Source organism: Pelobates fuscus, chromosome 6 (assembly GCF_036172605.1).
Source record: "Pelobates fuscus isolate aPelFus1 chromosome 6, aPelFus1.pri, whole genome shotgun sequence".
Classification (NCBI taxonomy): domain Eukaryota; kingdom Metazoa; phylum Chordata; class Amphibia; order Anura; family Pelobatidae; genus Pelobates; species Pelobates fuscus.
This window is the reverse complement of record NC_086322.1, coordinates 138,175,083-138,202,561: the sequence shown is the minus strand read 5'-3', so window position 1 is coordinate 138,202,561 and position 27,479 is coordinate 138,175,083. Positions and strand designations below refer to the sequence as shown.

Sequence of the window (27,479 nt, the reverse complement as noted above, 5' to 3'; positions counted from 1 at the left end):
CTGATCTGTCACCTCCACTTAATGTAACCAACTTGTTCTGTGAGCTCTTCTTACACAATACATTGTTAATAGAATTTGTCTTCTCAATCACTTACCATCTTTCTTACCTCCACTTCCACAATGTTACTTAAACATTTATCTAGTTAATCTTATACACTGTTCACCCCGTCCAATAAAAAGAATAAAAGGGAAGGATTAAACTCCTTACTTTAACTTACAAAGCACCCCACATCTCTATGAACTGCACTTCTAGCCAAGGTATACAAGATAGTGGAAAGAAGGAAAGTAAAAATGTAAAAAACAAGGTACTTTAACTGATAATTCTTAATAAACACAGAAAATAAATATATACAATATGTCTCCTTGCAGAACACAGAGATAACTTGAGATCAACAGAGACACATACAATACACATCACAGAACTGCAGAGGCAGGTGAGGGATCTCACCTCTGTTTAGATCATCTTTGACAACCAACTGGCAGCCCTGGAGGATAAGAGAAGGTGGAAACACCTGAAGATGAGAGGCATATCTGAGGACGTAACTATGGCAGAGATGTAACATTTTCTACATAGGCTGTTTGTGGCCCTGCTACCTCATAAACAAGCACAAAGCATTCAACTAGATAGCATGTTTCACCTACCTAAACCTCAGTCCAACAAGGCCATAGCCAGGTAACCTCCTGGTCAAATTTCAGAATGAGCAAGGTTCTTGAATGCTACCACAGAGAAGACCCCATACAGATTTGAGGAAATGGAATTTACCTTCTATGTTGACCTCTCCTGCTCAACCCTACAATGGAGGAAATCACTTAGACTCCCAACAACTACGCTATTATCTCATGGCCTGAAGTACCGTTGGGGTAATCATCTCTCTCTGATTTTCCAGCATATTAACACAGAGAACAAAGTGACCATTGTTTCAGAAGTAGACACTGTCTTTTCTTTCCTGGTCTTTGGCCCAATCTCTCAATCCACTACAGTTTGGGATTCAGGTAATGTTATCATATACTCCTGCACTCAGTGGAGCAGCAGTGTTGCGGTCACCTGACCTTGGCAGCTTTTGTTTTGGGACTTTTTCTTTTGTGTTTCTAAATGTTTTCACTGTTACTTGGTGCTCTCTCCTCTACTCTCTAGGGTATGACGCAGCCCAGCTCTAATTCCCAAGACCACGCACACACACCTCCCCCCCCCACCCCCCCTAACTCCAACTAATATCTCTTATTCTCTATTCTCTATAAAGAGCTGTATCATTCCAAGATATCTCATTATATTGCCGGTCACTTTGTATTACTTATGTGTTTCCGCATTCTCAAACTAAGGAACCTCTTTTAGTGTCGATTTGAGCTCATTGTCTTGACACGGCAGATGTTTACTGTACAATAACAACAAAAAAACACAGTTAGATTAGTCAAACCTGTTTCTTGTGACATACTCACTTATTTCAGTGTATCTTGTTTTGAAAAATGCCATGTGTTTTGTATGTCTGACTGTGGTCTAAATAAGGATATTTTTTTATGTATACCTGGGCGATAAACTAATTGGGTTTTATACTAATGCTAATATATAAAAGCCACTGAAATCTATGTAAGTGTGTACATGATTGAGCTAAATTGATCTTGGTGTTATACCATGATAATTGCATATAATAAATGTATGGTCTGGTTAGCTAATAAAAATATTTCTTTATTGGAAAAAAGTTTCAATTATTATCAAGAACAGAAAAACAAAAACATTTGGACATGAATAACAGAGAATAACAGAGAATAAAGCACAGAGAAAGTCTATTTTAGTGTGATTTAAATACCAACTGCATTTTTGAAAAAATATAAAAAATGTTAATGTTTAGCTCTGTGTTTAATACATGCAGGTTCTAGCAGTAGTATTCTGGCCTTGATCCTTCACTTTTGCAAGTCACTTGAGAGTCCATACTTGACCTTGAGCATAGAAGAAGTCTCTCTGACTCTGTTGTGTCTCTTCGAGTCCATAACTCTCCTCCAGCATTGATGGAACATGGTCTCAAGGACAAGGTTTCAAATTTTATGTATGTCTCTTTTAAGAGGTCCTCTTCTCCAGGGGACTGTGGCTTGCACTGCAGTTTTATGACTTTGTAAAGTAAAACAAAGATGACCGGCAAGATAATAACACAGCCAACACTGCTGGCTATTACTAGGATTGATATTTGGGAACCATTTTCAGTGGTGAGAAGAGAGTCTGTAGAGAACACAATGCATTGGTCTTTTCTGGGTGCTGTTGATTTCGGACAAACACACGCCATGTATTTTGTGTTGGGCTGTAACCCATCAATTGTTACTTTATTTTTCCTGGGGTCTGTGCTCAACCTCAGCATCTCTTCATCACCATATTTTGAATACAGCACAGTCAAGGTCGAACTGTTTGTTGTGTTGAGAGTCTTCCAGGTCAGAGTGACCCGATCCTCTGACTCAACGGACACTTTCAGGTTCCGTACTACAGAACTGTGTTGTGTGGCAGATGTCCCAATTTTCTTGACAGATACCGGTAACTTTGGCTGTTTTGTCTCTGGGCTCTTCGGAGTAGTAGAGGTAATACTTGTAGGAGCTATTGTTGGTGGTAGTGCTGCTGATGTTGTTTTTGGGGCTACTGATGAAGATGTAATTGTCTGAACTGGAAACCAGTCTGCAGCTGTTGTTGTGATAATTTCCTCCTTTGCTGTTTGCATATTGCTAATCTGATCTGCTCCTACTTTCCAAAATGAACGTTGTGGAGATCCTGTTGTTGTGACAACACCAACCACTATGACAGTTATTGATGCTTCTGCTATACCTGCCAAATTTTTAGCCTTGCATCGGTATTCTCCAGCATCCTTGTAGGAAATGCCATTCATACTTAGAATTGACCATCTCACACCATCTGATGGAGATTCCTGAATAACTAGAAAGAGAAGGAAACAGCTAAGAGACACACTGAAACAATTTACGTATTAAAATTGAATATTTACTATACACTGAATCTGTTATAATATTTGCAAAGAATAAGTCACAGCAACGAAGAACTCAGTTTTATGACATTTCATGTATTTAACTCTCTTAACTAAAAAAAATACTTAAAACATCTATAATTATAAAATCACTTAAGATATTAAAATGCTGTTCAAATTCTTCCTTAATTATCTAATGCAAAATATTGGTGCTTATTTTTTGAAGAGTGAACAAGTTTGAGGGGCACAGCGATTGGCAGCCAGAATGGATGTGTTTTCTTCACTGTCTGTGCCACCACATCTAAAGACTGCCTTTTACAGTCATTATATTCAGTTTATATGGCTATATCTACACTTGGGGAGGAAGGACAATATAATTGGAAGAAGAAATTGTATATTTTCTCAAGCTCGAGTGATGGTCAAGCTATCGGAGAACTGATAGGTGGAAGAGCAATCCTAAGCATAATCTATAGCCTCAGACAACAGCATTACAGCATTTGACCATTATAACAGAGGAAATCACTTATTTCCTCAGACATCTTCTTTACCTCCATAATGTCGCCCAAACAACCTGCAGGCTCCTTGCGTGGCACCTAGGGATGCGATTATTAAATGCCACTCTTTTTACTGATAAACTTCAGATTATGAGTGCAGTGAAGGGGAAGTCCCCCATGAGCTTTAAGTCAGATAGGTTGTTGTTTTTAAGACTTAAAGGGACACTATAGTCTACATATAAAAGCAAGAAAGACAGGTCCCCCAGCCTTCCTTCTTGCTTTTATATGAACTTACAGTTAATAAAAATAATTTTCGAAGCTTTCTTATCATATAAACTTACCTCTGTTTAAGCGCCGAGATCCCAGCCATGCCACGCCCCCTTTTTCATCAAAACAACGAAATCGCGGGGCTTAACCATATGCTTCTCTCAGAGAAGCGTCATCGCGATCTGGTGCGCATGCGCGGCTACGCGCTGCACCAATTGCGTTCTTCATAGAGAGGCATGAATGCCGCCCTATGAATGAACTCAGCGCCTCTACCGCGCATGTGCTTTCTATACCCGCCCCCTCCTGCATAGAAACACTCTATATATAGAGATCTCTCTATATATAGTGTTTCTATGCAAACACACAAGTAGTAAAAAATTAAAGACATACACACACTCTCTCTCTCAATCCATCCCAATCCATATCCATCCCCATCCATATCCATCCACTCCCATCATCCATATCCATCCATCCACTCCATCATCCATATCCACCCATCCACTCCCATCATCCATATCCATTCCCAAATCCATCCACTCCCATCATCCATATCCATTCCCAAATCCATCTACTCCCATCATCCATATCCATCCCCAAATCCATCCACTCCCATCATCCATATCCATCCACTGCCATCATCCATCCACTCCCATCATCCATATCCATCCCCAAATCCATCCAGTCCCATCATCCATCCCATCATCCATATCCATCCCCAAATCCATCCACTCCTATCCATATCCATCCACTCCCATCATCCATCCGTATCCATCCTCACCAACTCACCCTCAGTCACCCACCCACACTCACTAAATAAGTTTACTTACAGTTTGAATCCTCCCCTCCTCCTCTTCGGTCTTCAGCCTGTCAGACCTGTCACCTCAAGCCACTCCCATGCAGTGCTGACACAGGATACAAAGCGCGTTCACAGTCTGAAGTATTCACTAATGCGTGAATACGTCAGACGTGAATGAAGCCTTTTTAGGGCCTCTGAACTCGGAAGTACCTCTGGTGGCCGTCTGATTGACTGCAACTGGAGGTGTTCCAAGCTTTCAATGTAAACACTATATGAAAATACAGTGCTTACAAGAAAAAGGCTGCAGGGAGCTGTAGCACTCACCTGAACAACCTCATTAAGCTGAAGTTGTTCAGGTGACTATAGTGTCCCTTTAACTTGGGAATACTTTATATTGGCACAGTCTGTGCAACCTGGTATTAAATGGGTTACTCATAATCCTTGATAGTGGACAACAATGACTTTAATCTCAAACTGTCAACCCCATGGATGCTGATAATTTCCTCACATAGTGGGTCTTGGTACACAGCCGGACATGTTTGCCGGAACATATGTTACAACATCATGAAATGTCCAGAATATTGCTCTTTTAGTCCCTCATACAAGACAGTAACTGGTCTAAATGTTGATCGGCCTTCTTGTGCCATGTCTTCACTGTGGAGGATAGATCAAGGATAAGTATAGGGACTTGCTCCTCTAAAGTTATCTTGCCTTTTTTACCTTCTTTCCTTTGTTTTTATTTTTTCTTATCTGAGTCAAAACCAGACTTATTTGTAATGTATTGACAGATGTTACTATATATATTGTTAAGATATATACCCCTTTCCCCTGGGTGTGCAGAGTTGGTCACCATTTGAACATAATACATACTAATTTATTCAATTCTTATAACAACTCTTCCACCAAGCTTAAATGATTTAGAACAATCTGTTTTAAGACCAATTTTCTCATATTCACAAATATATGGAAATGTCTCGTTGCCACCATTTATGTATTTTGTTCTATTTTTCTTCCTTTGCTTTTCATACTCAGAAACTATTTTGAGATTGTTGTAAAATCCCCACAATAAAAAAAACAAAAACGGGGGGGCGTGGCTGGACGAGCACCAGAGCGGACGCAAACTTCTGGAGCTCCGAGACAGAGAGTAAAATACAGCTGAAAAAGTGAACTACAGGAGCACCACAGGCGACATCCTTACTCACCCTCCGTCAGAGACTACCATGGGGCGCAAACACAGAAAAAACCAGCCGCCAGCGACCCCGAGAATGCCGGACATAAGGCTCTCCTTTGAGAGACCTACAGCCGCGACCGCGGCTCCCGCCAAAATGGCGCCCGCGGCCCGAGTTGAAGAGGAGGCCTCAGAAGTGTCCCAGGAGGAGGGAGACATATCCACCTCACCTGAACCGGGAGAAGACTACCCAGAAACGGATTCCGACGAGGACTCCTCCCCAGTGACTAAAGGTGACATCAAAAACCTCCTGCAAAACATAAGGCAAGTCTGGAAAGCGGACTTAAAGGAAGCACAAGCAGACATAGGAGACCTCCGCAAGAGGATCTCCAACATAGAGAATAAAGAGCAGAACAGGGAACACCAGATGCAGGCCGCCCACGACCATATCGAGGACCTGGCCACAAAGGTGCAGAAACTTACCCGGTCGGTGACCGCACTGGAATCCCGCCACAGACGCAAAAATGTCCGCATGCGGGGAATCCCAGAAACAGTGGATGACGGAGCCCTGCTGCCCTTCGCCCAGAGATTGGTGGACTCGATGGGCCTAAAGAGCAGAGATACCAAAGGGATGGTGGTCTCAGCGTTTAGGGTACGAAAAGCGGCAGCAGCACCTCAGGGGGCACCTAGAGACACCATAGTCATTACCAGAGACATAGGGGTGAGAACCGCTATCCTCAACAAATCCCGAGAGATCAAGGTGTTCCGGATCGAGGGCTGCGGCGTGACAGTTTATGGGGATCTTCCCTTTGAAGCGCTGGTAGCGAGGAGACAACTGGCACCAGTAGCCAAGAAATTGAGAGAGGCAGAGGTCCGGTACCGCTGGGGAGACGATGGAACGCTGAACATCCAAAAGGAACACGAAACGCTTACCCTATCGGCTGGGGACGACCCCACGGCGTTTTGGAAGACTATGAACCTACCGGGCAAAGCACTAAGAAATACTGAGGCCTGACTCGGAGTGTTCCAGCAAAGACGTCAGAGAACCTAAGGGCAGAGCGGCCCTATAACAAGGACAGTCCTACCACCTACCTAACCCCATACTAGGCTACATGACCCATAGACCACACGAGACTCACATAGAGAGAGAGAGAGAGAGACAACCCCACACAAGGACGGACTAGAAGACAATCCATGACGCTCCGTCCCTCAGACACTTCACAAGACACGCTAAGAGACGCAACACCACATAGCCCTGAGGCCCAACACCATAGACACACATAACTACACGAGACTACACAACATAGCCGAAACCTAACAACCCACAGTGGACGAGAACACACACCAGACCATGACAAAACCCAACTGACGGCGAACTGTGTGACATGGTTGAAAAAGCAACAGAATTCTGACCTATAGATGAGGCAAAAGAATAATACATGCCTCCAAGACATACTCTGAAACAGTTGTATTCTATGATGCAAAACACTCAATAAAATACAAATTATAAAAAAAAAAACAAAAACAAGAGTGAATAAAAATTGCATGGAATCCCTTAATATATAGAGCAGGCATTGTAATGTATATTTAGTTTAGCAATAAGTACAATTTCTGCATAAACTGGTTAGCATGCTGCTAACATTATTTTTATTAAAAATATTTGTGTTACTCTAGATTCCACATCTAGCATTTTCAATTAACTTTACAGCACACCATTGATTATCTGACAGGTTATATGCATTTCCTATGTATTCATGTATATATCGTTCTCTAATATAAAACATGCCAAGTTGACATTCTCGTGATACTCCTACCAATTCCTACATTTAATCAATGAAGAAGCGTATTAGAATGTCCAGTAAATGTACAGAAATGTATAGTTCTCTAAGTCCATACATAAGAAACACTAGTATTCCTTGGAACTGGCATAAAAAGTTGGATGTACCTGTGTAATTAGTGGATGTGCTGTTAGTTCTACTCCATGATAATTGAGGGGTTGGAGAGCCTGTTGCATCACATCTCAGTAACACATTGCTCCCCAGTGGCGAAGAAATTTTTGTGGCTGATGTCATCACAGAAGGTTTCAGACATTGCTCCAACTCTGCTCTTTGGAACAAAATGCCTGCTAGAGACTCAGGTCCATAGCAAACCACTAGGGAGTCCAGAAAAACCACATGGGGATCCACGAGTTTTGAAAGTTCAATCAACTTTGATATGCGGCAATCACAGAACCATGTGTTATCTTGCAATCCTTAAAGAGAAAACATTGTTAAAATTAGTCATTTATTTTTATTATATCTCATTTGTGCTAATGACTAAATCAGAGCTGATTTCCAACATACAAGGTGGAATATTGAACTTTTATATAGAAGCATTTTTTTAAATAAATTTATTTACATTTAAATAAAAAAAATGGCTTTGAGACTATGCTGAAAAGAGACTAAGTATTGCTTAAAATCATGTTTTAATAATGATTAAATAGGAATCATTACTTAATTGTAAATTAGATCATTGAATAAAATAATTAAATACACCCTTAACTTGTGTTGACCTTTTTCATGTGATGCAACTTGTTTTATAAACTATATTTTACAAATTACATCACAATCCATTATTAACCCCTTCAGTGTCAGAGGTGGGGGCGAGTGAAAACGAGTTTGTTTTTTTGGCACTATACAATTCCTTTAACCCCTTAAGGACACATGACATGTCTGACATGTCATGATTCCCTTTTATTCCAGAAGTTTGGTCCTTAAAGGCATGAATCCACATTTGATTTTGCCTTCCACATCTCTCAAAAACATAGTTGCATAGCTGGAAGGAGACATGCGTCCATCAAGTTCAACCTTTCTCACATTTGTTTTTGCAGTTGATCAAAAACCAAGCAAAAAAAACCCAGTCTGAAGCGCATCCAATTTTGCACTAAACTTGACCCCAGAATGGCAGTCAGGTATCTCCTTGTATCAAGAAACTATTACCCCACTAATTAGAAATTATATCCCTATATATTATGTTTTTGCAAGTATTTATCCAACTGCTGTTTAAACCTGTATAGACTCTGAGAAAACCACCTCTTCAGGCTGATTATTCCACATCCTTATTGATCTTATTGTAAAAAAATAATTTCCTTTGCCTTAGACTAAATCTCCTTTCTTCCAGTCTAAACGCATGACCTCATGTCCTACGTATAGTCCTGTGTACAAACTGATTTCCAGACAATGGTTTGTATTGGCCCGAATATATATGTATGATGATATCATATCCCCATTTGAGGTGATGTTTTTCCAAGCTAAACAGATTTACATGTTAGTCTAATATCAATTAATCAATATTAAGAAAACTAATATTAAAAATTAAATGAAAAAAGTGACTGATTTCTTTTAAACATTTTGCCTGTGTATATATTTTTATATATATTTTCAACCTTAAAGTGCTATTTTAATATGTAGTATAGCGTTAATATTTAGTGACAATGTTATTATAGTGTAATGGTTAACGTACAGTGTAGCATGTTATAGTAATGTAAGGGATAATGTGTATTGTGGTGTGTTAGATTTTAGGGTAGTGCATTTAGATATATCTTAGCTATTCTCAGTGCTGCCTGAGATTATTGGGGGTTACAGACCTGGAAGGTGGCAGGTGCCACTCTGTACTGTAACTCCCACTAATCTCAGGCAGATGGGGATATACATGTCCTAGTTCTGACTTGGATTAGGTCCCCTAGAATGCACAGAGGTGAACCCTGCATTATCCGTTTATTATGAAAAATAATAGCACAAATTACATTACCATCCATGAAGTATTCTAAAACGCGTTCTACACTTATAAATAATAGACAGATCATTTAATTTACATATATAAATTCAAAGATTACTGTTGTGCATCATCTACATATTTCAAGTCGGACTTTTGGAAAATTTTGCTTTGGGCACAGTAGTTTCTAAAAATCATATTAGAACAATTCTCTCTTAATTACCAATTCCCAAGATTCACATCATGTTTTAGACAGTAATCTTTTGCTTAAATTTGTGGGAAGATTTGTCGTGCTTCGTGTCACCACAGTTTACATATAAACATATAAACATACCTAACATGCTTTACAGTGATATATACATTTTTACCACTGGAGGTCACTTATGTTCCTTTTGTTTTCTTGAGAGAGGAATATTAAAAATCAGAGCGTGGTTCAATCACCTCAGTTTGAGCAATCACACTTTTCTAACAAAATATACAGCAAGTACGAAAGGTAGGATAAGCGCTAAGTAATCAATTAATATAAACAGTAAATCAAGCTGCAAACACTTAAAGTAAGGAATACCCCAAAACCTTATTGAAAAGAAGCAAAACAACACAAAACACAAAAAAACAGGCTGCACTGAATACTGTGTGAACTAAGTCCAATTCTTTGGAAGATCCTGGCTTGGATTTGTCCAAGCTTCAGTTGGTGGGAAGTATATGTAATAAAACAGAAAATATCCAGTAAATACACTACGCTAAGTATCTGGCTATCTGCACTATTACGGGTTATTTTCTGTTTCATTACATATACTTACCTTCAACTAAGGCCTGGACAAATCCAAGCCAGGATCTTCCAAAGAATTGGTCTTAATAAACCCTGTATTCAGCACTACCTGTTTTTTGTGTTTTGTGTTGTTTTGACACTTTTCTAACACCAGTTTCTGCATTTCTGCTTACCATCTCATGCAGTAAGGATTGTGTGACATTATTGATGTGTCTTGGGTTTAGTGCCCACAAATCTCTTTACAGGTGATTTAATTTCCAGTAGCATCCTTTAAAACTACCCTTAGGCCTACAAAAGGAATTTGGTTGTTGACGTGGTGTGGTTTATTCACTGAATTTGAGACTTGCTAGGGAAGCTGGGATTGGGAGTCATCAATGGTCCGTGTACATTAATGTGTATCTGGTCCATTAGATTTTTAGGTTTACTTTGACAGTTTTTTTGGAAGTTGAGTATTTTACCATAAAGCAGGATAAGCATTTCACAAGTTGTTTTTTTACATGGCAATGTTAATATGTCTTATGTCCATTTCCTGTTTGAAACCAAAGCCCAATAACCATTAGAAAACTGGCAATCATCCATGTCACATGTATTGCAATTTGCAACCAATGTATGTGATCATTTTGACTGGATCACTGTCTGACAAAGGTTTATATAAATGCTCAGCCATAGTTCCAATAGTTACAATTTCTCTTTTGTTCTTGATTGGGAATCCATCTACTCAAAATTGCCTACCATTTTATTATTAGGAATTTCTTTTTCCATTATTAGCCGTTTAATTGAGAAAAGGTAATTTTTGAGGTTTGTCATACACATTTTTCACAGGGATCAAAAATACACATCAGGAGGTACAGATGAGGTAATAATATCAGGAAACTTTCTTGGTATATTATATTAAAGGAATTTCCAAACCCCACGAAATATACAACTCACAACACAAAATCTTGGCAAAATGCCATTGACATGTGCCCAACTCTTATCATCTGCATAAATATAACAAAGGAAGCACATATAGTGCAGATGTGTTTACCAGTTTTTAAATGGTTCAGCAATTCTAATGACTTCATTCAGTTACAATGTCCCTCAGTATCGGCTCAGCTTGTGATGACAGGGCATTTTGTGTTGAGGGGACATAACATCCCCACGCTCTATCCCACACACAGGACTGCCACTAGAAGAGAGCACAGGCATGCAGTGGTAAGTGGTGAAAACTGGCAGGACTCTTATTGTAGGACGGCTAGTTTATGAAATTCTTTGACCTTCTCAGCTGGCCTAGAGCCAGCTATCATCATGCTCCTACATTAAATTGCATGAAAAAAACATTCTGGATTTGATGGATCAAGATGATGCCATACCTTCAATGAAGGTATGAATTGGATAGGAGGTAGTGGAATGGAAAGGGTGGAAGGGTGGAAGGGTGGAAAGGGGAGTGGCAGTGACACTACTAAAGTCACTGGCGATGTCCAAAATGGGTTGTTCTGCCCAGAGAGGGGTGGGGACACTCATAGAAGAGGCTTTTTAGTCTGTTGTGAATGCTCAACAGGCTGACTGATGTCTCACTGATAGCCTCCTGGCCAGCACCACTCAGGGCAGACCATGCAGAGCTCACAGATGAAGAGCTCTCTGAATGGTCCTAGTGCCTGAGCACAGCACAAATGCATCTAATGATGTGCACAGACTGTGCTAGCTGGGTTTAGTTCCCGGCTGTCCCAGATGGGGGACAAACAGACGTTTGACATTGGAATGGTCCTGCCTGATTCGGCACAATTGGGGAGGCATGTTATGTCATCAGGCTGGCAAAACTAACACCAGTTAATTCCAGCTTTCTAAGATGCAGTACAAAACTCATTTTTATGCAGTCTTGATTTGAATTAAAACCGCTTGCTTACTTTTAAAATGTAGATTTAATTCAGCTGATGTTCTGGGATCATAACCTGCTAGTTTTACCTGCTGAAAAAACATTTAGCAGGACTGAAATCAACACAAGGCATTATTTACTGGTAAAAACACCAAAGTGTGATTTGTTGGGAATATGAAATAAATTAAAAGAATTTTTTTTAAACTCATGTCAAAACAAGTAAACTGAGTTAAAGGAGATTTGTTCAGTTCACCTATTGTGGCCTAATAAGAGAAAATGACTTTGAATTCCTGATAACTTATAGCCTAATAAATAACCCATGTGTTTCTCTATAATTCGTGAAGTTAACTCCTGCAAAGCATGAGGATGTCCAGCGTCCAGCCTGGGTGCCAACTCCCACCACTCTTAACCCTGCAAGTGTAATAATTGCAGTTTTTATAAACTGCAATAATTACCTTGCAGGGTTAAGTCCTCCTCTAGTGGCTGTCAATCAGACAGTCACTAGAGGGACTTCTGTGTTCTTAGAACAAGAAAAGTGTTTTAAACAACGTTGGGTGTCCTCATGCTATGTGAGGACTTCCAGCGTCGACAAAATCCCTATAGGAAAGCATTGAATAATGCTTTCCTATGGGGAGTTCTAATGCGGGCCGCGCATGCGCATTAGGTCTCTGTCAGCGGGGGAGATGAGTAGGCAGAGCCTGATGTTCCTTGGCGCAGGACTCAGGTAAGTCACTGAAGGGGTTTTAACCCTTTCAACAACATGGGATGGGGGATGGGAGGCAGGGGCGTACCTAGAGCATATGGCACCCGGGGCGGGTCCTAGTTTTGGCACCCCCCCTGCACTTTAAAATGTACAAAACACCCACATTTTTTTAATGTATGTAGCATTGAGCAGTGCTTGCATGTTTCAATGTAAGCATGCTTTTGTATGGAGTAAGTGTGAGTGAATGAATGGGTGTGTTTGTATGTAGTGTTGGCATTTTAATGCAGGCATGCTTTTGTGTGTAGTGTTGGCGAGATGCAGTGGTGTGGTTATATATAATGGTGATGTTTTAATACAGAGGTGTGTTTGTATGTAGTGTTTGCACTGGAATGCAGGGATGTGTTTGTGTGTAGTGTTGGCAAGATGCTGAGATGTGGGATTGCCATATTTAAGGACACCAAATAAGGGAGCTATCTGCTAAACAGCACCCTAATTTGGTATCTTTACATATGGAATCTCACATAAGGGCACCAATTTAGGGAATTCTCTACTAAATAGCTAAAAGATCAAAATTTAAAAAGCCTTTTTCTTAATTCTAATCTTTAGGTTGTTTAGTAGATAACTCACTTATTTGTTATCCTTATGTGGGATTGACATATTTAAGGACACCAAATTAGGGAGCTATCTACTAAACATATACACAACCACAGATATACAAACGCATTTAGTTATTAAGAGGTCCAACCAACCTCCCTACCTTACTCTGGGAGTGACAAGCGGTTGCTGCTGGGCTGGGATCTCTGTGCTCTTCCTTCACAGCTCACTTGCACGACCAGTAGTGATGCCGATGCCAGGATGATGTCATACCCCGGCTGCCGGCTTACTGCAGGGCGTACACAAACTCCTATATGGTCCATAAAAATGTTTAATCTCACTGCCTTCCAGTATATATCTGTCCTATCTGTCTGGGGGAATGTGACAACGTGGATGTATATGTAAGTGGGTGAGTATTACTATCAGGAGAAAGGTATATGGCAGGGTGGGACAGTGTGGTGGATACTATGACAGTGTGTGCCACTGCACACAGTGGATTGAAGGAGGTGACTGCAGGTGAGGTGGTGAGTATATGGTGTTTTATGTCACGGGTGGGAACAATGGGATTGGGTGTTATATGGAAGAGAGGATATTATGTCAAGGCAGGGCCAGGGTGTATGGCAGGGTGTGTATTATGATACGGTGGAGGTATATAGCAGGGAGGGGATTATGGCAGTGTGGGTATTATATGACATGTTAAAGGGGTATATGCCAGGGTGGGAATTATGACCAGGTAGTGGGTTTATAGCAGGGAGGATATTATGACAAGGCAGGGGTGTATATGGAGGGGGTGTATATGGCAGAGAGGGCAGGGGTGTTGAAATTTAAAAAAAAAAAAAAACTACTTGTCCAGGGACTAAAGTGTTTGCCCAATCTACTTGTCTGCCGTGACAATCTACTTGTCCTGATACAAATCTTTATTGATAGTAATTTAGGAGACAGACCTGGTGTAGGGGTGATAGGGATGTAGTATGGGTAAGACACATAGTGTGGGGGTGGGATGTAGTGTGTGTAGGGCATTGTAAGGCACATAGTGTGCTGTGGGATAGGGTTGGCAGAGTGAGGAGGGGACAGGTGGCAGAGCGTAGGAGGGAGGGGCTGACAGAGCGTGGGAAGGAGTGACAGGTAGCAGAGTGAGGGAAAGAGGGGTTGACTGGTGACTGAGGGAGGGGGTGACTGGTGACAGGGTGACTGAGGGGGGTGACTGGTGACAGGGTGACTGAGGGGGTGACAGAGTGACTGAGGGAGGGGGTGACAGGGTGATTGAGGGGGGTGACAGGGTGAAGGGGTGACAGGGTGAGGGGGTGACAGGGTGAGGGGGGGGTGACAGGGTGACTGAGGGGGGGGTGACTGGTGACTGGGTGACTGAGGGGGGTGACAGGATGACTGGGGGGGTGACTGGTGACAGGGTGACTGAGGGGGTGACAGGGTGAGGGGGGGTGACAGGGTGACTGAGGGGGGTGACAGAGTGACTGAGGGAGGGGGTGACAGGGTGACTGAGGGGGGTGACTGGTGACAGGGTGACTGAGGGAGGGGGTGAGAGGGTGACTGAGGGAGGGGGTGACAGGGTGATTGAGGGGGGTGACAGGGTGAGAGGGTGAGTGGGGGTGACAGGGTGACTGAGGGTGGGGGTGACAGGGTGATTGAGGGAGGGGGTGAGGGGGGGTGACAGGGTGACTGAGGGGGGTGACAGGGTGACTGGGGGGGGTGACAGGGTGACTGAGGGAGGGGGTGAGGGGGGTGATAGGGTGACTGAGGGGGGGTGACAGGGTGACTGAGGGGGGGGTGACAGGGTGACTGAGGGAGGGGGTGAGAGGGTGACTGAGGGAGGGGGTGACAGGGTGATTGAGGGGGGTGACAGGGTGAGGGGGTGACAGGGTGAGGAGGTGACAGGGTGAGGGGGGGTGACAGGGTGACTGAGGGGGGGTGACTGGTGACTGGGGGGGTGACTGGTGACTGGGTGAGGGGGGGTGACAGGGTGACTGAGGGGGTGACAGAGTGACTGAGGGAGGGGGTGACAGGGTGACTGAGGGGGGTGACTGGTGACAGGGTGACTGAGGGGGGGGTGACAGGGTGACTGAGGGAGAGGGTGACTGAGGGAGGGGGTGACAGGGTGATTGAGGGGGGTGACGGGGTGACAGGGTGAGGGGGGGTGACTGAGGGGGTGAGAGGGTGACTGAGGGAGGGGGTGATAGGGTGATTGAGGGGGGTGACAGGGTGAGGGGGGGGTGACAGGGTGACTGAGGGGGTGAGAGGGTGACTGAGGGAGGGGGTGACAGGGTGATTGAGGGGGGTGACAGGGTGAGAGGGTGAGTGGGGGTGACAGGGTGACTGAGGGAGGGGGTGACAGGGTGATTGAGGGAGGGGGTGAGGGGGGGTGACAGGGTGACTGAGGGAGGGTGACAGGGTGACTGAGGGGGGGTGACAGGGTGACTGAGGGAGGGGGTGAGGGGGGGTGATAGGGTGACTGAGGGGGGGTGACAGGGTGACTGAGGGAGGGGGTGAGGGGGGGTGATAGGGTGACTGAGGGGGGGTGACAGGGTGACTGAGTGGGGGGGTGAGAGTGAATTTACAATAATATTTTCTTACCATGATTCAATGGCTGTGCAGGAGGTGCAGGCAGTGCAGGAGGTGCAGGCAGAGTGGCCGCAGGGGAGAAACCTTGCAGAGTGCACGCTCTGCGCCCCCTGCTGGCACACTCCATAACAGCATCCCTGGTGCTCAGTGATGACTCAGAACACAGGCTGGGAATCCCCTCCCTGTGCTCTGACTCACTCACTGAGCGCTGGAGCCGCGAGGGAGAGGACGACCAGCAGGAGGGACAGAGTGTGGCACCCCCCTACTGGATGGCACCCGGGGCGGACCGCCCCCCCCTTAGTACGCCACTGATGGGAGGCAGGGCCGTCTTTAACGCGGGGCAAACGGGGCAGCTGCCCCGGGCCCTTTTACCTGTGGGGGCCCAAGGCAGCTGCCACGTGGGCCCCGCTGCCCTTAACAACTTTCTCCCTCCAGCCCTCCACCCATGGGCCCCCAGTGCATGCTGATCTTGGGAACGCACACAGGGGCCCACCGGGTGGCCCATGCAGTAAAAGCCACCCGGTGGGCGTTTGTAAGCAGGGGCCCGGTCGCACTCTGTGGCCCTTTAACAGCACGACGGGCCCCTTTTCCTTTCGGCAGCATGAGAGGAAGTGACTGCGTGAGTCACTTCCTCCCAGAGAGAGCCGCGCGGGAGTGACCACACCAGAAAGCAGAGAGGAGGAGGGCTGGTCCAGACTGCCAGTCTGCAACCCCCAACAGCCTCAGCCACCACTCTGGCCACCAGGGAAGCAATCCTTCAAGGTAGGAAACGGGGAGTAAACTTAAAAGTGTGAGAAGAGGTTCACATTTTTCTTGTCTGTAGTCATTCAGGTGTTTGTCATCTGCTGGTTCCCTTTCTTTTTTATATACACCCTCTCTGCTATATGTACGAGCTGTTCACCCCTGATAATTTTTCTTCTGTTTTGGATACTGTAACAGCTCTTTGAACCCAGTGATGTACACCATATTTAATCAGGATTTCATTTAAAAAGATTTTATGTAAAGGGGAAAAGAGAAGGATTGTGTAGTGCTGGGGGAAGAACAGAAGAACATTTGGACCATGTAAATGTATTTATTGTACCATGCAGTAAGACCAATATTCCTAATATAATCCTCCTATATTCAGTTTATAAACAAGTCACTATTAACCCTGTATGTACCAGGTGTCTGAGAAAAGCATTTCACACTCTCTGACACTCAAGTTAAGAGTTAAAACAAATATAAATGCTATTTTATTACTGAAGCAAAATTCTCTACCAGTTCTGGCAAGCATCTCATGATCATTCATATATATATATATATATATATATATATATATATATATATATATATATTGCTTAGAGCAAGTCCTTTATTTATTTTTAATAATATTGCCATTTTATTGCAGTGTTTGCAACCTATAAGCATCACAAATCACTTTGGGGTATTTTCACTAAACAGTGAATTTCACTGAAAAGCTAATTTGCAAATGTTCAGTCTGAAATATTCAAGCTGGGATTATGTGTAAATTGGAATATGCTATATTTGGGGCCAAAACTTTAAAAAAATTTAAATCATTCTCTGTTTTTAATTCACTGCTTAGGATATAGATCACAATGTGTTTGTTCTTCCTTTAAGGTTCTACATACATTTTTATTTTATTTTTTTCATTTTGAAAGTAGATATCCTTTTCTCCATACAAGCAAAGTATTTACTGATAGTGGCTTTAACCCTTCAAGTGTCAGTGTGCTCCCTGCACAATAACAAGCAGTGCACAAATAGTTAACATGTTTCTTTGTCACTTAGTGGTTAAGAGAACGCCTGGTGAAACATTGCCTGGCAGGAACTTTTAGGGTATGTAATGGGTAGACTTAGTTGCAGTGGCTTCCAGCACTGAACAGGTTAAAAAAAATTTGCAAAACAGCAGCAGTGATTTCAGTTCAGATAATAAAAAGTGCAGATTAAACCGCAAAACAACACATTGCCCACCCCTAGGCTTGGCATGGGAGTCTGCAATTCAAAGGGGAAATCTGGTGGCAACTAAACATTAGCCCTATGCATGTTTTGCAATACGTTGGGCATGCCTCTGGCACTCAAGGGGTTAACTCAGGTTTACAAAATGTCTCTCTAAGCATTTCCAGTATTAAATGCAGAGCTATATGTTGCACTTAAAGGGCCACATGCTGTAAGGGACTCTCACACAACCATAAGCATCCCAAAATCAGTTTGGATTGCAGCTTCCTTGATATTAAAGGGACACTATAGTCACCCAGAGCACTTCAGCTCAATGAAGTGTTCTGGGTGCCAGGTCCCTCAGGTTTTAACCCTTCAGAAGCAAACATAGTAGTTTCAGAGAATCTGCTATGTTTACATTTGGGGTTAAGCCTGCCTCCACTAGAGGCAACCACTAGAGGCGCATCTGCGACGCTGGAGGCAAATTTTGCCTCCATCGCACAGAGCGTCCATAGGAAAGCATTGAGAAATGCTTTCCTATGGACGCTTTGAATGCGTGCGCATTCAGCTCCAGTGACGTTGGACCGGAAAGCTGACGTTGGACGGAAGGAGAGGTCACCAGTGCCGAGGGAGCCCAGCGCTGGATTAAGGTAAGTGGCTGAAGGGGGTTTAACCCCTTCATCGCCACGGGAGGGAGATCCTGAGGGTGGGGGCACCCTCAGGGCACTATAGTGTCAGGAAAACCGCTTTGTTTTCCTGACACTATAGTGATCTTTTAAGTATCCACAGGATCTTGGGGACGCACATTAAGGAGGCCCACTGGGTTGCCCATGCAGTAAGGGCCACCCGGTGGGCGTTTGTAGGAAACAGGGAGTAGATTTTTAAAGTGTGAATCTGTCAGTATGTCTGTGTTTCTGTCTGTCAGTATGTATGTGTGTCTGTCTGTGTGTCTCAGTATGTCTGACAGTGTATGTGTGTCAGTAGGTTGTATCTCAGTATGTCTGTCAGTGTATGTCTTTGTGTTTGTGTGTTAGGATGTCTGTCAGGTTGTGTGTTTGTGTCTGTGATGTCAGCATGCCTCTCAGTATATATGTGTGTGTGTCAGTATGTCTGTCCATGTGTATGTCTGTGTAAGTATGTATGTGAAAAGTGCAATTGCATGCCAGGGAGTGGGGGTGCCCATGGGGCCCAAGAAAATGCCTTGCCCGTGGGGCCCAAGAAAATGTTTTGCCCAGGGTCCTAGTGATATTAAAGACGGCCCTGATGGGAGGGAGAGGGGCACTGTATGGTCCTGTAGTGCCAGGAAAACGTTTTCCTGGCACAGGAGAGTCCCTTTAAACTCTGTGAAACTGAAGGAATCAAATCTAGTTGCTGTCTAGTAGACATCCAATAGAGACAGTTTTAGCCCAGCAATGTATACATTGCCATTTCTCTAAAACTGCAATATTTTCAGCTGCTGGACACTGCACCCTGACCGCTTCAATGAGATGAAGTGGTCTGGTTGTTTCTAGTGTCCCTTTAAGAATTCAAGATATCATTGTGATTGCTTGACATTAGCGAATGGAGGTGAAGCTGAGATGAAGATATTGGGTGATATTTGCCAAAGTGATCTGAAACGTAGTGGCTAAATTCAATAATTATTTTGATGATATTTAATAAAGTGGTCTAAAAGCAAAAGATTAAAAAATACACCTTATTTAAAACGTGGCATGTGATCACATTAAACACATTTTTGATGGTATTGCAGCAGATTGTAATAATTGATGAATTAAATGCTTTAAAACAGGGTGAAGTAAGGATTGAGTAATAGGATGAATTTAACTTGTAGTATATGCTGCTTGCTGCTTGAGCACATGACTGGGATTAAATGGTTTCTAAAGTAGAAAACACTAATTTGGAAATCCCCGATAATCCTTTCTTTCATAACACTGTATTCATGGTAAAGTCTCTGAGAGAGAGAGAATACAACTGATCTGAGGGTGGTTTTCTGCATAATGTAATGTGTATATATAATTTGATCTGCCTATTATTACGAATAGGAAAATAACCTTTTAAAATCCCTTACTGCATGAGGCTAACTCTGCCATTAACCCTATTCTAACATTAAACTCCGCTTTACCCTAACAACTTCTAACATATTTAATGCTGCATGCATTTACACAGCTGCATACAATAACATACACTCACATATTCAAACACAATATGTATGTTCATATATAGCAGGGCTGAAATATGCACATACATCCTTTTTTACATATGCCGTTGTCAAATATGAATAAGTTCGTAAATGTTTTCAGGTCTGCAATGTCCAGTTAATAAATAAATTTTATTTACTTTAATAAATTATATTATAATGTATTAAATACATTATATTTAAGTTAATAAATTCATTATATTTACTTTATCTGCCTATTTTTGTGATTGGGGAGCCGGGAGTGTCCTAGAATGTTGTGCTTACGAGCGCCTGACATGTAAATTCGGCCCTGTCTGCATACCCTACACACATACTCACACACACACTGCATCGCCTACACATATACTCACACACACTCTGCATCCCCTACACACATATTCATACACACACACAGCATCCACTGTACACACACAAACTCTACATCCCCTACACACATACCCGTACACATACTGTATCCACTACACACACACAAACTCTACATCCCCTACACATATACCCATACACACACACACTCTGCATCCTCTACACACACATACTATGTATCCTTCACACACATACTCACACACACACTCTCTGCATCATCTACACACACACACACTTTGCATCCCCTACACACACAAACACACATTCTGCATCCCTCACACACATGCTCACGCTGTACTCCTGAATACATACGACATCCTCTACACAGACAAATGAACTATGTCCCCTATACACACAGACTCTACTATTGCCATTACATTCAGTGATAAACGGAAATTATGATTTGCGAGTAACGTTAGTATAAAACACATTACTTAGGATTCTGTATGGTCTGGTACCATGCATTACTGCACCGGGTAACACCAACCCTGGTGAATTTATTATGATTTTTAATGACTATTATGATTCCTTGTGGTTTATTATGATTTCTCCAGGGGGTGAAGAAATATCAAAACCCACACATATGTACATATAAGGGGAGAAGAGTACAATGTATTTAGAGCATATCATCCACAATCTATTCAATATGAGCTGTAGAACAGAAATTAGTTTTTTTGTCAAGGGACCTTCATTGCATACATGACATCATCTTGGTGACTCATTACTCAACTATTATATAATGTACAACAACAAAATTAATTCTGCAAAATGGCCTCATTAATCCCATTCTAATATCAGAAGGATTTACACTTAGGAAGGCAGAATTGCTTCAGTAACCAGCTTAGCGTGTGCAGCTCACTGGCACATAATGAATATTCCAACAACTGGAATCTCGCTGATATAACATTTGGACACAAATTTGGGTCCCAACCAAGGATTTAGAACCGCTGATTATAGAGGCTTTCTCTAAACTTTGCAACAGGCTGGACAAATTATTTATGTCAGTAACATATGGTAAGAACATGCTGTCTTCTGATAGGAGACAATGAAAAGTGGAACATGGCAAGTCCATGAATCACATTAAATTTACCTTTTAAATTAAGATTCAATTTCTAACATGCATTTAATTCCACAAGGCCTCCTGTGTTCCTCATGTCATGGGGGGGCCTAAGAGCTGGCCTCCTTGGGGTCCCACCGAGGGAGGCGGCTCTTTGTAGAGAGGCAGTGAGAGAATGCTGATCTCTATGCTCTTCTTGTTCTACTTCCTCACGTGCCCTGCAGTGATGTTGAGAGCTGGAATATGGCTCGCAAGGGAGCAGCACCAGAATATGACAGTCAGTCACAGTAGTTACACTGGACCCCGTGAATAGTATCCACACTGAACCCCAGGGAAATAATTAATTCCAGCTCTCCCAAAGGTATATATTTTTAGAATAATAATGTGTAAGTGTGAGAGAATGTGTGTGTCTGTTAGTGTATGTGTGTGTATTTGCATTGTAGTATATCAGTAGTTCCTCCACTCAAACTGTGCTATGGACACTATGGGCCCTGTAGGCTGTGCCACATTTTCCTACTGTGACAGCCGCACAGGGTGAGGGAGGGAGGTCAACACATGGAACCTGTTTGGACCCTGCAGACAAGACACTTCGCAGGAGCCCACGTGGTGTTCTTCAAGATATAGCTACGAGATTCCTGAGGGAGGGAGGGAGGAGGAGACAGAGCCTGGTTTAAGGGGAAGAATAAATATGCTCTGTGTGGTTAGGGGACTAGCTGGCTGGCACCACTGGTAAGGGATTAATTTATTAACAAAGTGGGATTGAGTGATTGGATTGGGTCCTGGGCCACAAATAGTGGGAGAATAAGAGCCACTAAAGCTGTGTGTGTATCTGTGTGTCAGTATGTACATGTATCTTTATGTCAGTGTGTGTATCTGGGTGTCAGTATATAGATATATCTGTATGTCAGTGTTTGCGGTTATCTGTGTGTGTGTGTGTGTGTGTGTGTGTGTGTGTGTGTTCCGGTTTATGCAGCAACCCTGCATTTAAATGCCAACAATACACACAAATACAACCCTACACTTAAATATCATTACGACACAAACACTTTCCTTATTCAAATGCTAACAATACACACATTCAAACAAATCGTAGATCCCAGCTGGCAATTCATCATGGGAGTTGTACAATACTTGAGCAATCCTTGCATTGGGGGTGAGCCCTCCAGAATGCTGCATTCACTACATTAATTTCATCACTGTCTTTCTCTGTTCATAAATGTCATTTGAGAGAGCAATATTAAGCAATACAGTATTATTTTAATATTTGTTTACTCAGGACTGCCCTATACCTCCAACATTTCAAATGGACAAACAGGAACACTTTACTTTTAGAGGTGGTGTGGTCAGGGCTGGGACATTTTAGGCAACTTTCTGATAATTTATTTAACTAAAATGTAATTTGGAACGAGAACTATGTATTCTATTTCCATAGACTGATTTCTAAATACATTTATTGTAGTTTAAAGATACATTACTATAGGGGCAGAGCCAAATAACCGAACTGAGCAACTTAATGAGAGCTTCAAACTTTTCGAGTGATTTACCCTTCTGGGAAGTCCAAATCCCGACCAAACAAACCACAGGACTCACCTTCAGCGGGCACCACACGATGGGATGGAAAATAAAATAAATGAAGCCGGACAAGCCAAGAACGAGCCTAAACACAGAAGAACTATTCAGGCATGCAAATGATGTGACTGGGCCCAAAATGGACGCTTACCCTGAGGCCTACTCGGAACTATCTGATGATTTCTCCCACGATGAAGCGGTGGAAGAAATACAGGTGAAAAGAACACCGGCACCAGGCCCAGCATGCCCAGACTTTGATCCGGTCACCAAATCTGGCGGACCTTGAAACAAATATCCTATCAAACATAGTGAATATCCGCACAGACATAAAGGGACTGTCGGGTCGGATGAGAGTCCTGGAGACTACCACGAGTGATCAAGCCCAGCAGCTGGCTACACTCCAATGGACTGTGAGGGATCTGCAACACCAGGCTGAGAGGCAAGAATGCCACTTTGCAGCACTGGAAGACATGAGGCGCAGTACCAACGTGAAGGTGTGGGGTGTTAGGGAGGATATCCCTGCAACGGAACTACCGCACCTACTGAGGCGCTTATTCAAGCCACTAATCCCACAGAGACAAGGGAAGACAGTGGGGTGGATGGATTCTTCCGGGTGCCCAAATCGTCTAGGGCCCCGGCCGTAGCACCCAGGGACCTGATGGTCCGATTTCAAAATGGGAGGGATAAAGCCACAGTCCTGGCAGCCATTAAAGGCCGTGCTCCCTACGACTTCGAGTCAATGTCACTCACATTCTACCAAGGTCGCTATTACCTTTCAGATCACTCCTTAGATGACACAATATACACTACCGTTGGAGGAAGGAGCGCAAAGAAAAATACATTGTCCAAGACCTTGCGGAAGCAAAAAAGCTGCTAGACACCCTGAGCCTCCCACGGGAATCCCTGACATCCACAAGGCCTCGCACAGCAGAGCGAACACCTCATAGATGGGATCCAGCGACCACTATACCGTTTGTGCCCAAAAAGTGCACACTGGACTCGTATACAGCAAGCACCACTTGACTTACCCAGCAGGAGTACATGCTTAAGATTACCTTAAATGTTACAGTATAAGATTGGTTTTGTTTCTTTACTTTAACTTATGCACAGTTTTACAGTTATGAGCACTCTTCTACCCCTCAGCTCGACTGGTTTATCAACCACTTAAGATACCCGCCCCACCTTACGGGCACTACCAAGCGCTATCACCACTAGCCAAGTTCTCCCCTTTCTAGGTGTACCTCCAATGCAATATCGATATGTCCCACAAAAACAAAGTTTTGATATTCATATCCCCTTGCATAGCGAGGCCCAAACGGCATATAACTACACTGTAGACAGTCTCTGATGTTTCTTCTTTTAGTATTACTCAGAACATAACCACAAACATTTTAGTTCATATCTTATTGAAATGTACATGTCTCAGTTTACAACGTATGCTTACATGTCTTGATTTTTCATGCCAGTGAACTGAATAAAAAAATAAAGAATAATACATAAAAAAAGATACATTACTATAAGTATTATTGCTCTGGAGCTTTGTTACACTCTCACACGCAACAATATATAGCTCCAAAAAAATGATGGAAATTAGGATAGAAAATAGGGACAAAGAGATTTTGGACTAGGGAGGTATGCTGTTCTGTTGAAATTAGGACAGTTAGGAGGCCTGTTGTGGCCAGTCAGTCCATGACTGATTTGCTTCCTCCACACAATGGATTGCTCCCTCCATACCACCCCCTCCTTCAGCACAACATTATAAGAGCCTAAGGAGTGTAATGAAACAAAAAGGTCAGGATCTATAGGCCTGGGCCTGGAGCTGCAGCTTCACTAGTCCCTATGTTAATGTGATAGCAATTTTTTATTTTTTTTATTTATGAGTCATGACCTTTTGCCTAATTGATAAGCTACAACAATATCTTCAGGAAAATCACAGAATGATTTCCTAACCCTTCCTTACATTATACTGCAAATTTTGAAATGAAAACAATACTTCTAATAAAGACATATTTAGCCATATTTCCAAATACAAGAGAAAACATAAACTAAAGAAAAGCCAGTTTATTTATGTTTACCATTACGAACAAGTTATATACAGTATATACAGTGCAATTTACAAAATTCTTAGGAACTTACCCAATATAATTCTCTGAGATATAGGATCCACACCGTTGGCTGTTTTTTCAGAGAAAGCAGGCCATATATCCAAGACATCAGAAGGCAAAGTAGTGAGTTTGTTACTAGAAATATCTAGATAGGTGATATTTCTCAGGTAGCGTGCAGCTTCAGCAGGAATGCTGACTATCTTATTGTTATGCAGGTCTAAGGTACGTAGTCGGGGCATCTCCAGTAAAGACTCCCAAGGGAAAACCGAGATCACGTTTCCATCCAAACGTAATTCATGTAGTTGCTTCAAATTATAAAAGCTGCTTGAGTCAATACTAGAAATACTGTTATATGTCACCCAAAGGTACCTTAGGTCCACCAAGTAATAGAAGGCTTCAGTTGGAATTCTTCGGATCACTGTCTTTTCAATTCGTAGCTTCACAGTATCAAGAGGAACATTGACAGGGACATCAAACATGTCGGGATCATTGCATAGAACAGACCTGTTGCAAAAAATATGTCAAGAAAACTTAATTGTCTATAAAATTTTAAGGATTGTTATTATCTAATGCATCTAGTGCTAACTTTTGAAATATGCTTTACTTTTACTGTTCAAAATAAACATATTACACACAAGAAAGGGCAAACAGACACGATGACAGCAAGAGGCAAGGAAACATTCACAGACAGATGTAAAAACAAACAGATAGATAGATAGGTAGGTAGGTAGATAGGCAGACAGACAGACCTTGTTCCAGTGCCATCACTTCTTCCATGAAAAATGCAAGTACATTGTGATGGGCACAAACCTTCCAATTCACCAAAAATTACTGTTAGTTCAAGAAAAAGAAACAAAAACAGACACATGTTTTCTAAACAATTCAAATAATATCTATCAATATTAAAAACGTCATTGCTAGACACTTGTGGGCAGCATTCTGGAAAAGGAAACCAGTGCAGCGTACTCTAATTTAGTAATAGAAGATTACTCGGGATTAACAGAGATCTAGTAGTTACTTAACCTTGAAATGTGTTCTTCAAAGGATCATGGGGTCACAGCCAGTATTGGGCATTTCTGTAAGATTTATACAACCACTACAAGGTGTTCACAAGTGTTTTAAGATGTAAAGTCTGTGAAATATTTATTAGTGTGTAATAGTCACATACAGCCTGAGAATGCATGTTGTAGGAAATTGGAGGCAGAGAGGTCAGCATAGCAGAGGGAGCCTCAGCACTGGAAAAATAGAATTATACTTATATTTTTAAAACATTTTTATTTCAAATGGGTGGTGGGGGGACCTATATAGCTCAAGAGACAGAGACATTGTTGCGTTAGGATTGTATTCTTAACACTATAACGTTCCTGTAAGGTCACTGAATAGAATAGGTTACAGGTTGTTTGTAAATTACAGATTCCATGACAAATCTCACTGTTTAATTAGACCACTAGTGAATTGCACTAGACAGGTCAACTAGATTACATAGTGCTCCAAGCACTTCAAAGAAGCCTTTATTGGACACGTATTTTATAATTGTACTTGTTTTTACTCATTTTGTTTCTGTGTTTTAATAAATATATCCAATTAAATGTTAAGTCCTACTGGCTATCTGCTTTATCTACCTTCAGCAAAGAATGGCTTCCCCCTTAAGTGAGTTAAATATTTTAACACCCAGAGCCAGGTACTTTTTATTGGCTTTTGCTAAGATGAGCAATATTCACTTGGCATATCACTTTCTATCTTGTTCCTGACATACTACATTAGAGGCAAGTCTCTATGTGCTTTCTTTTGAGTTTAATAAGAAGAAATAAGAAGAGTAAGGTGTCACTTTAATACACCACATTTATACAGTGATTGTGATTTGAGCCAGTCCTACACTTGGCTCTATCTTTGTGAGTTTGCTTTTTATATATTCACGTGTTAATTATAAGTATCACACATACTACATCATAAGATCTATTTTTATCCCATATGTTCAATTGGACTGGGTTTTACCTTAAGTAGTAAACTATGGGTAAGTGTATTTTATTAGCGCTCCACTTAGGAGATTGGTGGTGGATTTCACCTTCCAACCTCCTTATCTCACAGCATTGGTGGAAAACATGTCTGAAATAGATAAATGATTTGGAAACAATTGGACTATAAATTCTTTTTTTTTTAATAGTGTGCGCAAAGAAGCATTGAGTGAGGACATTGAGTGATCTTTCCGAGTAATTGATACTAGAGTAGAGAGAATTTCAGTTCTGTGCAATCAGGGCTGGCACATCCATAAGGCAGCACACGCGACCGCCTTAAAGTGCACCAGCCCGGGGGGGACGCTAAATTA

General features: G+C 42.3%; 1 protein-coding gene across 1 annotated transcript; it reads right to left on the bottom strand.

Annotated features, from left to right (window-relative positions):
- Positions 1 to 1,663: 1,663 nt before the first annotated feature.
- Positions 1,664 to 26,077, bottom strand: LRIT3 (leucine rich repeat, Ig-like and transmembrane domains 3). The gene is made up of 4 exons (XM_063460055.1): positions 25,903 to 26,077; positions 25,185 to 25,657; positions 7,628 to 7,933; positions 1,664 to 2,911 (listed from the first exon to the last, which is right to left on the bottom strand). The coding sequence occupies exons 1-4, from the start codon at positions 26,019 to 26,021 to the stop codon at positions 1,872 to 1,874; spliced, it is 1,938 nt and encodes a 645-aa protein (XP_063316125.1). The 5' UTR covers positions 26,022 to 26,077; the 3' UTR covers positions 1,664 to 1,871.
- Between the last annotated feature and the right edge of the window lie 1,402 nt (positions 26,078 to 27,479).